This window comes from Melanostigma gelatinosum (genome assembly GCF_949748355.1).
Source record: "Melanostigma gelatinosum genome assembly, chromosome: 5".
Taxonomy (NCBI): Eukaryota; Metazoa; Chordata; class Actinopteri; order Perciformes; family Zoarcidae; genus Melanostigma; species Melanostigma gelatinosum.
This window is the reverse complement of record NC_136638.1, coordinates 20,184,388-20,196,621: the sequence shown is the minus strand read 5'-3', so window position 1 is coordinate 20,196,621 and position 12,234 is coordinate 20,184,388. Positions and strand designations below refer to the sequence as shown.

Below are 12,234 nucleotides of genomic sequence, written 5' to 3'. Positions count from 1 at the left end.
TGTGACACATTGTAAACAAACATCAAAACACTGACAGCAGTGATATATAACTGAGAGGTGTCAGGCTGCGTTGCTTTAAAAGGTTTGTTTTGGTTGCCTGTGTACACATCCCTGATAGAGTAGCTGTGATCTGACAGATGCTGACAAGGACGTGCCACTTCAAACTGACACAGTGAGATGGCAATCCCCCAGTTGAATAGATGTTAGACAAATCGCAGGTCATTGGTTCAGTCATTATGGAGTGCCAACATGTCATTTTGTGGCGCTATTCATTAGAAGTGTGGGCCCTTCACAACAATTATGTCACTGTCACAGACGGCACACGTTCAGCTCGGTGGTTAGGGCAGGCTTGTCAATTGGCGTCATCTGTAACTCACATTTACACACAGACGGATACACAAGCTCACACACGGATGCATGCAAATGAGACATACATGGACATTATGCACACTTGCATACACACGTACAGGGCTGCGACTAAGGCTCATAATTTGGTCTATAAAATGTCATGAAATAGTAGAATATGCCTGTCACAGCCTCCCACAATCACGGGGTGACACTTCAAATATCTTGTTTTCCAATCAACAGTCCAAAACCAAAAGAAGTGTCTGTTACTGTCACATGAAACTGAGAAAAGCAGCAAACCCTCACATTTAAGAAAAAGATCATCCTAAAATATATTTTAAAAAAAATGAAATCATAAAAATAGTTGCCGATTAATTTCCTCTCGATTGACAAAATGTACTATTTTAGCTCTACACTCACAGCACGCACTGACACACGATAACAGTGAGGCATGTTTTTAATACTTCTGCTTGGCATTTTGTTGCCTCTGCCTTCCACATTGTCCCTGCTGGTCTGTAAACACAGTAAGCACATTCACAGATATCAAGGATTGATGTCCTGCCATTAAAATAATCCATTTTGTTGAATTTTATATCTCCAGAGTGAATCTTCCAGATGGTTACAAATTGTTCAATATACAGTATGCATTTGGATATTTGGGTTGGAACATTATTTTTATGTTTTTACTTGAATTCACATCCTGCCATTCAAATTACACACTGAGGAAGAAATGCAGGGAAGTAATCCTTAAAACAACATGTGACTTCAGGCTGTCAAATGGCTGAGTGTGCTGGAGCTCCTGCCATGCAGCTCTCTGGTATTGAATGCCTGCGTAAAGAACCTTTCACTCCCAATCTTGTAAGTGTGTAATGCTATAAAAAGACACCAGTCCTTAACAACAAGTACTGTATACATTTTCTGTTTTCCCTCATTGTTCACATGTAAAATCTACTTTGGACAGAGGCTGGTGCTATTCCAATACCATTATACATTTGTTTCACTTTGATTTATGTTGATATATTGCTGCAAAATATTTCCCGAGACAGAACAGAGCTGACAGCAAAAACGGATACGATTTCAATTGATTTTTGACAGTTGGTTCAGACGAATGTTTGCCTGTGTCTGAAGATAAAATGTTTAATATTTCTGCTGTTTCCTCTTTACCATGCCCCTCTCTCTACCCTTGCCTCGCTCTCGCTCACACTCCTGCAGTTATTTAAGGAGGAGCTAACCCAAGTGAAGGAGGGCATGAAACACATCAATGATCTGGCCCACCAGCTGGCTATCGCCGATGTCCATTTGTCGATGGAGAACGCCCGCGCCCTGGAGCATCTCAACAGCAGATGGAAAGTGCTTCAGGTAGAGTTCACTGCTGGGGTCTGCTTTGTCCGTTTGACATTGTCAGCAGCAGCTTTTCCAGCACTCAAATTCCAGGGAGACATTCGGGAGTGATTCCATGTGTTATGTTGGTCCGAATGCAAATTAAGAGTTTTTGTGAGGCTCCAATAGTGCCCACACGCCAGGCCTCCAACTGCTTTACAACATGTCTTCTATGTCTTTTTGAGCTTGTGGAGGACAACGGTGTGATTTAGGCATGGATAACAAGCCATGTGTGTGATGACAAAAGCTCTTATTAGAAAGGCTGATCAGATCATTTTTCAAGTGGATAGATTAAAGCCAGTTACTCTCAGGGATCTTGAAAAGCACTGAACTAAGTGAATTGTCAACAATTGTCCAGTTAGGTGAGTAGCACCAATCTGAACATAACACCCACGTCAAGGGGGCTCCATGGTGGCCTGTGGGTTGATGCTCCGACCATAAACGGCAACGTACCAGGTTTAAGTCCGGAGGAGAACCTTTGTCTCATGTTGTTCCCATCACTCATTCCTTTCATCTTCTGTTATCTCCTTACTGTCAGCTATTGAATAAAGGCATATATGCCACTCAAAAACACAAGCATGCAAGTTTTACTTGGAGCTTCCCAAAAACAAATGTACCATTGTACATTTAACTGTTTTGCTCATCTTTTGATGGTAGACTGTACAGTTCTAAGTATATTTTGGGGTATTTTTTGCTCTTATTTGATAAAAGACAGTTGAGGATTACATGAAACAAAAGATCCCTGGCTGCATTCCAAACCACCAGGACATCCATAATTCCAGGGCAGCGATGTATTTCCATTCTTCTCAGTTCGTTTCAAATTTATCACATGCTTGACTCTTTTTTTATGTTTTGTAACCCATCGGGATGAAAGTAAATTGAGAAGAATAAAAGAATAATGAATTGAAAATGAATCCAATTTCCTATAACAAGCATGTTTGCAAAATGATCAGTTAATAAATGTAACAAGTGTTATAATAAATGAAGTTAAAATGTATGTAGTAAAAGGGCCAAAACATGTTTCACCAAATGTGCTGTTAACATTAACATCAGGCAAGGTAAGCGTCAGTATGAGGGGCTGGATCAATTTCTAACCACATTAAAGGGCCCAAACACACCAGTCTCATTATGGATCTGTTTACTAAAAGCAATTGTTTTTCAGCAGCACTTCATTCATGTGACGAGTTGAGCTCAACATTTATTTATTTTTTCACACTATTGATCAGAATGTTTAAATGTTAACATGTAGAGTCGCTGTATAGATCACGTCTTTGGTATTTTTATGCATCATGAATACATATACATATAAATATAATAACTTACATTTATACACAGTTGCATGAAGCGGCCAATTCTTCAATGAATCCAAGGCATTTACTCTCAAAGCCTTTTAAAAATGTCAAGGATAAAGTGCCTTGCATTCATCGAAGTGGACTTTGGCTTCCCCTCGATGCTTAGCTGAATGTATGGATGCATCATCCAGTGAGCATTGCCTCCATCAGCAACCTCTGTGGTAATTGTAGGAGCATCCACTCAAGTGAGACCCCCTGTTCCCATTAAATACCCTTCGTGACATCTTCTCTATAGCCTGCTGTTGATGGCCTCATCATTATGTTTTAATTGCCACTCTTCCTGTCTGTCTCTCTCTGCCGTCTGAACATGATGATATTATCGTCCCTGCAACAATTCCTCGAAATAATTTTCCACTGCCCCCGTACTGTTTGCGACTTTCGTGTTTGGTGGTAAAGACGGCAATGCCGGTTTGCCAATTGGTCAGTTCACCACTTTGGTCCAAACAGAAATATCTCAGCCGCTTCTGGAAGGAGTAGCGTTAAACTTTGTACAGACATTCATGGTCCCCAGATGGCGTATCTTAATGACTTTGAAGACAACAGAGCAGCTAGCATGGCTGTAGTCTCCCACGCCGTGTCCCAAATCCACACTACATACTGATAGGCTGTTAGAGTGTTTTACAATAGAAAAATTAATAATATTTACACAAACCAGACATGCATACGGTTGATTCTTGAGTGTAATGTTGATGCATAGTTTTCAATGCACAAAGGAAATAGAGGCGCAGCTGACAGCTAGAAAAAAAGGTGGGTGGATGTAAAGCTGCTATAACAAATCTTGGAAAGCAAAACTGTAATATCTTAGAAAACTATATATTTTGATGTCTCTTTGTAATGTTTAATCTAAGGTGTTTATTTCTAGTTGTGTTGATCCATCTGAGGATACTCATTTGACCAAACCAGATCAAGTGTCCGCTTTGTTCCAGGGAGGTACGTCATATCCTGCAGTTGCAGGTACAATGAGTGATATGCAAGCCTTTTTTAATGTGTGGGATGGAATGAGCTTGAAGAGAAACATCTGTCACTCTTATTTTTGTCAGTAGCATATCTCTCTTCTGTTACATTAATTAAAGCAACTGAAAGGTGTCTTTCACGAGGGTCACGATGCATTGTCACGTTTAAACAATCAGTAAAAGCACTCAGATGGGCATTCAATTCCAATGCCACACTTTCTGGAGCCTGAATTATAGAGAGCGAGAGATATCCTCTACAAATTGTCTCCACAGTCTCATGTATTTTAGGAAAGGATTGTTGGGAACGAGCTACAATGAAAGAACAGAAATTGCGACTCATCTTTCTCCTCATTGATGTTTCTTTGCGTTGGAGGTAAGAAGACTCTTCATGAAAATGTTCTTTTACAGGACAATTTCTGCAAAATCTTTGATGCACTGCAGTTGGTAGTGTGTCCTCTGGTCTTTGATTCAAGAAGTCAGCCCTTTAATTGCCCCCTTGATGATCAACACTGTTAAAAAGGCTTTCAGTATCCATATTCACCAGCAGATCTTGGATTGTTCTGAGTTTCTGTGACCGTAGATCCCAAGAGACATATGATGAGGCGGTTGTTGCAAATGGTTTTGAGAGAAAGAAGAAAAGCCTTCTTTGAGCTGCTTTGCTTGCACCCCGGTCGATCTGCTATCTCCACTTTGTCATGTTAATTCATTTCAACGCAATAAGATGCACTGTCCTGCTATCTTTCACTGTGAAAACAAGCAGATTGGAGGAACCTTGTTTCTTTGTCTGCCTCTCTGTGTCCTACGTCTGTCTTAATTAAAATGATAAATGCTAAATCCCAGCAACATCTTGTGCCCTGTTTGGTTTTGGCTGCTCTGCGAAAATGTGTTTCCAAATTTCATTTGCTAATATTTGTCGATCATGGATAATTCAGTCATTTGTCTTCCTTATGGAAACCCAAATTGCCTAAATAGATTGTAGAACACCACACTGTTGGCAGCAACATCTCCACGGCACATTGACAATGCTCTATATTAGACCCAACCAATATTAATCACGTTCCAGATTATGTTGTTTTATTTCCTGCTGAGGGAGCAATGACATGTGCACACATAAATGCCAACTTAATATATCAAACTTTACACATTAAGACTCGTTGCCTGTGCCGCTCTTTAAAGTCTTAAGGCCCCTCACAGTTTCTCCTTTCTCTTCCTCTCTTTATCTGTCGCTCTACCTCACGAGAGTGGATTTACCTCCCACTGTCTCAATCAACCAGCTGACAACGATTCATGTGCCAAATCCAATACATTTCAAATAAACCAGGATTAGGCAGGCTAAATCCCATTCAGTGGGAAACATACAGTAACTGATATGAAATGCTTTTACAAACGTAATTTAGTCTCTCGGTCTGCGTGGCTATCGATGCAACGCATGTGAGGCTTTGCACCCCCCCCCCCCCTTCTCTCTCTTCATTTCATCATCTTTTCCACACTGACATTGCAAACCAGGTGCCTTTGTCCTCGTTTCAACAAAATATATTACTTGGTAATCTCTGTCTTCATTTCCTACCTGCCACTCTTCAAAGGCTTTCAAAGTCCTTCAAGAGGGCCAGTAGAGGGACAAGACATAATTCATATTCCGTAGTTAACTAATGGAGGAGAAACGGGTGGTCTGTGTGCATATTTTTCTTTCTTTGGGGGATTTGTAGCATAGACAGATGTACAGCATGATTCCATTTTGATTTAACTCTGTGTGTGTGTGTGTGTGTGTGTGTGTGTGTGTGTGTGTGTGTGTGTGTGTGTGTGTGTGTGTGTGTGTGTGTGTGTGTGTGTGTGTGTGTGTGTGTGTGTGTGTGTGTGTGTGTGTTGTTCTCAGGCTTCCATAGAGGAGCGGCTGAAGCAGCTCCAGGATGCACACAGAGACTTTGGCCCTGGATCGCAGCACTTCCTTTCCAGTAAGAGTCCTCTACTGCTATTTGAAGTTGGTACCTGCACCAATCTGTGCCAAGACACTGTCTCAGAGTGTAGGGGGATGAAAAGGTTAGGTGTGTTGCACTTTTTTACGATAAAGCCATAAAACACGGCGTGTATGTTTGCGTGTGTATTTGGGTTAGAGGTGGAGCCGACAGGCTTTGTACGTCTGTCACAACCATCACATTAACATTCAAGAATACACAGAGACAGTCACAGGTTACATCACCAAGTGCATTGATGATGTAACTACCACCAGAGCCATCACCATCCGAGCCAACCAGAAGCCATGGCTGACAGGGGAGGTCCGCACACTGCTCAAGGCTCGCGACACCGCCTTCAGAGCTGGAGACCCAGCTGGGCTGGGGGCAGCCAGGGCTGACCTGTGCCGTGGCATCAGGAAAGCTAAACGACTGTACACCAGGAAAATCACAGGACATTTCAAAGACAGCAGGGACTCACGGAGCCTGTGGCAGGGCATTAGGACCATAACGGACTACAAACTACCGCCACAGACCTGTGACAGTCACACCTCCCTGCTTAACAACCTCAATGGCTTCTTTGCACGCTTCGAAGCACAGAACAACACACCTGCGCAGAAAACCACCCCCCCCACCGACGACCAGGCTCTGTGCCTGTCCCCAGCCAGTGTGAGGAGCACACTGCTGAGGATAAATACCCGCAAGGCTGCGGGACCTGACAACATTCCTGGTCGTGTGCTGAGGGACTGCGCAGAGGAGCTCACGGATGTCCTCACCGACATCTTTAACACCTCCCTGAGCCAGGCTGTTGTTCCCACGTGCTTCAAGGAAACCACCATCATTCCTGTGCCGAAGAAGTCATCTCCAGCCTGCTTCAACGACTACCGCCCCGTCGCATTGACTTCTACCATCATGAAGTGTTTCGAAAGGCTGGTCATGAAGCAGATCAAATCCACCCTTCCTCCCTCCCTGGACCCGTTTCAGTTTGCTTACCGAACTAAACGGTCCACAGAGGATGCAATCTCCTCCGCTCTACACCCAGCCCTCACACACCTGGACACTAAGAACTCCTACGTCAGAATGCTGTTCATAGATTTCAGCTCAGCATTCAATACAATCATCCCCCAGCAGCTTGTGTGTAAACTTACAGACCTGGGCCTCAGCCCCTCTCTCTGCAACTGGTTGTTGGACTTCCTCACAGAGAGACCACAAGCTGTTCGGGTCAACAACAACACTTCGAACACACTAACACTGAGTACGGGGGCCCCCCAAGGTTGTGTGCTCAGCCCCCTTCTCTTCACCCTGCTGACCCATGACTGTAAACCCAACTACAGCTCCAACCACATCGTGAAGTTCGCTGACGACACTACCGTGGTAGGTCTCATCAGCCACAACGATGAGACTAACTACAGGAAGGAAGTGAACCAGCTGGTCCGTTGGTGCCAAAATAACAATCTCTTCCTCAATGTGGGGAAAACAAAGGAGATTGTTGTTGACTTCAGGAGAACCCACTCCCAACCCCCCCTCCCTCTGACCATCAATGGTGCTGCTGTGGAACAGGTGAGCAGCACCAAATTCCTGGGTGTGACAATCACAGATGACCTCACCTGGAACAGCAACACCACTGCACTGGCAAAGAAGGCCCAGCAACGCCTGTACTTCATCAGGAAGCTCAAGCGAGCAGGAGCCCCCCCCCCCCATCATGCTCTCATTCTACCGAGGCGCCACTGAGAGCATCCTCAGCAGCTGCATCACGCTGTGGTTCGGAAGCTGCACCGCCTCCAACCGCAAGAGCCTGCAGCGCATTGTGAACTCTGCCCAGAGGATCATCGGAGTCTCACTCCCTACACTACAGGACATTTACAACACCCGCCTCACCCGCAAAGCACTCGGCATTGCGGGTGACCCCACCCACCCCTCCAACAGCCTCTTCAGCCTCCTGCCTTCAGGGAGAAGGTTCCGCAGTCTCCGTTCGAGCTCTACCCGGCTGAGGAACAGCTTCTTCCACCAGGCGGTCAGGATGCTGAACTCTCTCCCTCCCTCTCTCCTCTCGCTCCCCCTCTCTCCCCCCCTGCCATCTCTCCCCTGACCTCTCTACCCTCCCCCTCACCCACCTTTCCCCTCTGCCTCAAATGGAACATACCAGGACATCTACTCCCCCTCACACCCCTTCCCTCATCCAGCACCAGTCACTTTTTATCAGCACCAGTCACTTTTTATCAGCACCAGTCACTTTTTATCAGCACCAGTCACTTTTTATTCTCTGCTGCTACTTGTTTAATCCTTTATCTAGGCCCTTATGTTCTTAACTTTATTCTATTTTATTCTATTATATGTTATATGTTCATGTCTATATTACACTGTGGGACTGCGAGAAACGGCATTTCGAAATTTCTGTATGCATAACACATGTGGAAACTTTGACAATAAAGTGAACTTTGAACTTTGAACTTGAACTTTGAACTTCATCAGATCCAGCACACCGTTGCGATAGAAAACCCCAGCGATGCTCATCCGCTCTAATTTCAGCAGAGATGCATATCTGTGAATTACGTGTCTTCTTTTACCTGCTGCTCTTCAAAGGCTCAACGGCGACAGAGATGCAGCAGGAGGGCTGAAAATGAAAATGAAAATTTAAACTGATTTGTGTTGAAGGGCTCCCCGTGTGAGTGCATCTGAAGCGGTGTGTGCGCTTATGTGCTTCCAATGTCCTCACCAAACCTCGTACACTTTTACTGCTGTCATGCTGCCTCAGAGATGCCACACTGGGGCTTATACAGCACTATACCCAACTGCCAGCTCAGCCCGCTGCGCCCTGTAGGAGCGTCTGTGTCGGTTCTTTGTGCATCAACATGCATTTATTTCAGTATGTCGTTTGAAATAGCACATCAGACATATGGAATATTGATTATGGCACTTATTTTACATAGACAGATGGATTTGTGCTGTAGTGGAATGTAACTGTGTACATCTACTCAAGTACTGTACTTAAGTTAAATTTTAGGCACTTTACTTGAGTATTTCACCACAATACATTCATCTGGCAGCTATGCAAATTAAGATTTTAACATTTAAAATGGGTTACGTTTATATAGTTGCATAGAGGAAATATTAGTGGCTTTTAACCTTTATTTTTAACCCCTTATAAAACACAATGTCTGCTTGTGTCATGTTTCACATGGTGACTTCTGAAACGTCACATTTAAATAACTGTTTGAGGCTCAGATACAAAAATCTACAATAATTACGGTACTCCCAAAAAGCCAAAGAAGAGTCAAGAAAAGTAAGACAATTTTATGTTACATAACATTTTTTTTTTTTTCCTTACTAACCCATCAATCATCTCATGACCCCCGGATTTAACTTGTGACCCTTTTAGAGGGGCCTGGCCCCCAGTTTGGGAACAACTGGACTAAACTACCGAACTGAATTATAAAGTAGTTTAAACTAACTCCACCTCGACCACCTGCAACAGTAAAATGCTACGTTTGTATTGAAGCGTCAGTATTAACAGTCTAACGATATAATATACAATACTCGTCAAAGCAGATATGTTTCAGCACAAGGGATACTTCTTATGTTTTATAAAAAAGTGGATTTGTGAGTCTACTTCAGTCTTCTGTTCGTGTTTTTCACATATGCAGAGCAGCAACACACAAGTCTGCATTGTGCCATGTCGAGATGCAAGAATGGACAATGACTGGTGTGTGTATGTGTGCGTGTATGCCTCTGTATCAGTGTGCCTCTTTGCTTCTTCCCGGGCAGTCTGTCCTCTTTGATCCTCTGCTGGACCCTCCGAGGTCCAGTTTGGAGGTCGGTTTAAACACCGCAGTCACCCCGCCTCACCGACTCCTCTGCCTCCCGTGTTGTATTCGGCCGTGCCAAACAAACCAACACTCTGTGGAAACCCGACACAATAAAAGTTGTGAAAGTGCACAATGGCTTCTCATGCGTCACATGCCAGTGCTGAAATTGATTTAGTTTCTGTGTGCACAGGTTCAGTGCAGATACCGTGGGAGCGTGCCATTTCCCCCAACAAAGTGCCCTACTACATCAAGTAAGTGCAACTTCAGGGTCAGTTTCTGCGTTGTGTGTGGAATGTCTGTACTTTGGCTGGATTCAGTTGGGGATGTTTTGTTGTTTTTATGACAATGAGGATGACCACTGTACTGTCTGTGTAGCACATCGGTTACATTTTTCTCCTCTACGGTTTGACTCAGATATATTTTTGTTTCCAGTGCACGTCGCACTCTGACTGAAAACTGGCTGTTTGTAGCATTATTCAAAACTACTTCTGTGATTGGCTGGTGGTATTTTTGACCGGCTCGTTCAAATGGTGCAATCTGTCACATCAAAATGTTGGTGAAACATTAAGGAGTGCCAGCCTGATTTGTTTTTATTTCCTTATTGAGTTTTACATCGCGTTCATGTTCGCCGTTTTCTTTTCTGGAGAGGGGGTCATTTAGCAACAGCAAATCAGTTGTGACTGATGTGTCAGTTTAATTGACACAACTTTCAATCCACACAGAAACTGGGGTAGCAGTTGCTTAGAGCAGTTAACTTAACATTTGTTGATCATAGAATTATGATTCTATAAGAGTCGTTGCCCATTTCACCATGTGTATTGATAATTTCCCGCCTTCAAACCTCTGATTGGCTTGGCTACTTTTCCATGCAGGAAATCAGCGGGCAAAGCACCAGACAGAGTATTTGAATCACTGAAAATATCAGAGATAGGCAGCAATTCAGACCTGGAAGCTACCAGCTTCATGCTTCGAAACAAATCAAATCATATCTCTAACTGCAAAATACAGCTCAAATTTAAGCACTTCTTGCCTCATATTTTTAAGATATTTCCATTGCCAAAGCATTTGTACAAAGCAAATATACAAAGCAGATATACATACTAAATGATTCAGGAACTCTATTGAGCTACTGTGAACCCTGTAGGTCTTGTTTTAGTCTCCTAGTCATTTCTTTGTATTACTGTGGGGATGGGAATCGTATCTGAGTAGCACTATATCGGGTACCAATCAATGAGCGCTTGTGCAGGTAAACCAATGAGTGCTTCGCTAAAAGGTCCCTGGATGCTGGCATACATCTTGCTCTGGGGTTTCTCATTTATTTTGCTGATCTTGTCCTTTTTTTTTATTGGATATTTTTTTTCGGAATGTGCCCATAGAGCTAGTAGTAATGTATATTTTTGATGTGTGTGTCTGTGGTTTGGGATTTGATGTAGTGTCGCTGAGTGAAGGCTTTTAAGTCACTGGTAGTATATCTCCAGCAGAGCAGCTGTGGTATGCAACTCTGATGCCTGAACCTGAATCATGTTTGACGTATGTCTGTACTTTACAGGCCTGAAATCTCTTGTAAACAATGGTCGCCCTATCCTGCCCTTTCATTTTCATCTTTCTCTCTCACTACCCTCTGATCTCATGTCTTTGACAGTCTGCCTCACCAGCCTGTCTCTGCTTCCCTCGGCTCATTTGTACTAAATTTCCTTTCCCTTGATCTTTTCCGGCCTGCAAATGTGCACCTCCATTCTTGCCTGTTTCACAAATTCTTCTGCCCTTTGTTTCCACCAGCCATCAGGCCCAGACAACGTGCTGGGACCATCCAAAGATGACAGAACTGTACCAAGCACTGGGTGAGTAAGGAGACAATTACAGTACCCTCAGAGTCACGCTCATTGGCCCAGGACCCCCACTGGGCTGCAGCACCACCAACAGCATGGCACCAGTGGGCTCCTGCTTTGAAGGCCCTGTAACACGGCTAATTAAGGGCCCTGTATTTCAAACACCTTAGGGACTACATCTCTACTGTCTTGAACCTACGAAGCCCAATTTGCCAGCGCTGTGATTGCTTTTTGCTCAGCCTTCAATTAATTGTGATCAAACAACGTCATCTGTCTTACTTTTAATCTGACCTGACACAGAGAGCTATCAAGGGGAGATAGGAACGCTGTCACATACACATGCTCAGCTCAAATGCATGTGCACTTACACATACAGTATAACATGTACGCCACTAATGACTTCTGCAATGAACTGACAACAGGATGAAGAGATAATGATGTCTAATTTCTCGATGGCAGGGTGGTGCAGGGTGGGTTTGTTTTCTCCCATCTTTTCATTTACTCTAATCTCATTCCATCTCTGTCCCTCCATTAGCGGATCTGAACAACATCAAGTTCTCAGCATACAGAACAGCCATGAAGCTGCGGAGAGTTCAGAAGGCGCTGAGATGTATGTACAG

The 12,234-nt window shown here is 43.8% G+C and overlaps 1 protein-coding gene across 1 annotated transcript in view; it reads left to right on the top strand.

Annotated features, from left to right (window-relative positions):
- The window catches only part of drp2 (dystrophin related protein 2), a 149,460-nt gene that overhangs the window by 101,039 nt on the left and 36,187 nt on the right, over positions 1-12,234 (top strand). Inside the window, exons 7-11 of the mRNA XM_079268873.1 lie at positions 1,558-1,704; positions 5,904-5,982; positions 9,976-10,036; positions 11,565-11,626; positions 12,150-12,224. Coding sequence (XP_079124999.1) covers positions 1,558-1,704; positions 5,904-5,982; positions 9,976-10,036; positions 11,565-11,626; positions 12,150-12,224 — 424 coding nt within the window. The remainder of the gene's footprint in view (positions 1-1,557; positions 1,705-5,903; positions 5,983-9,975; positions 10,037-11,564; positions 11,627-12,149; positions 12,225-12,234) is intronic.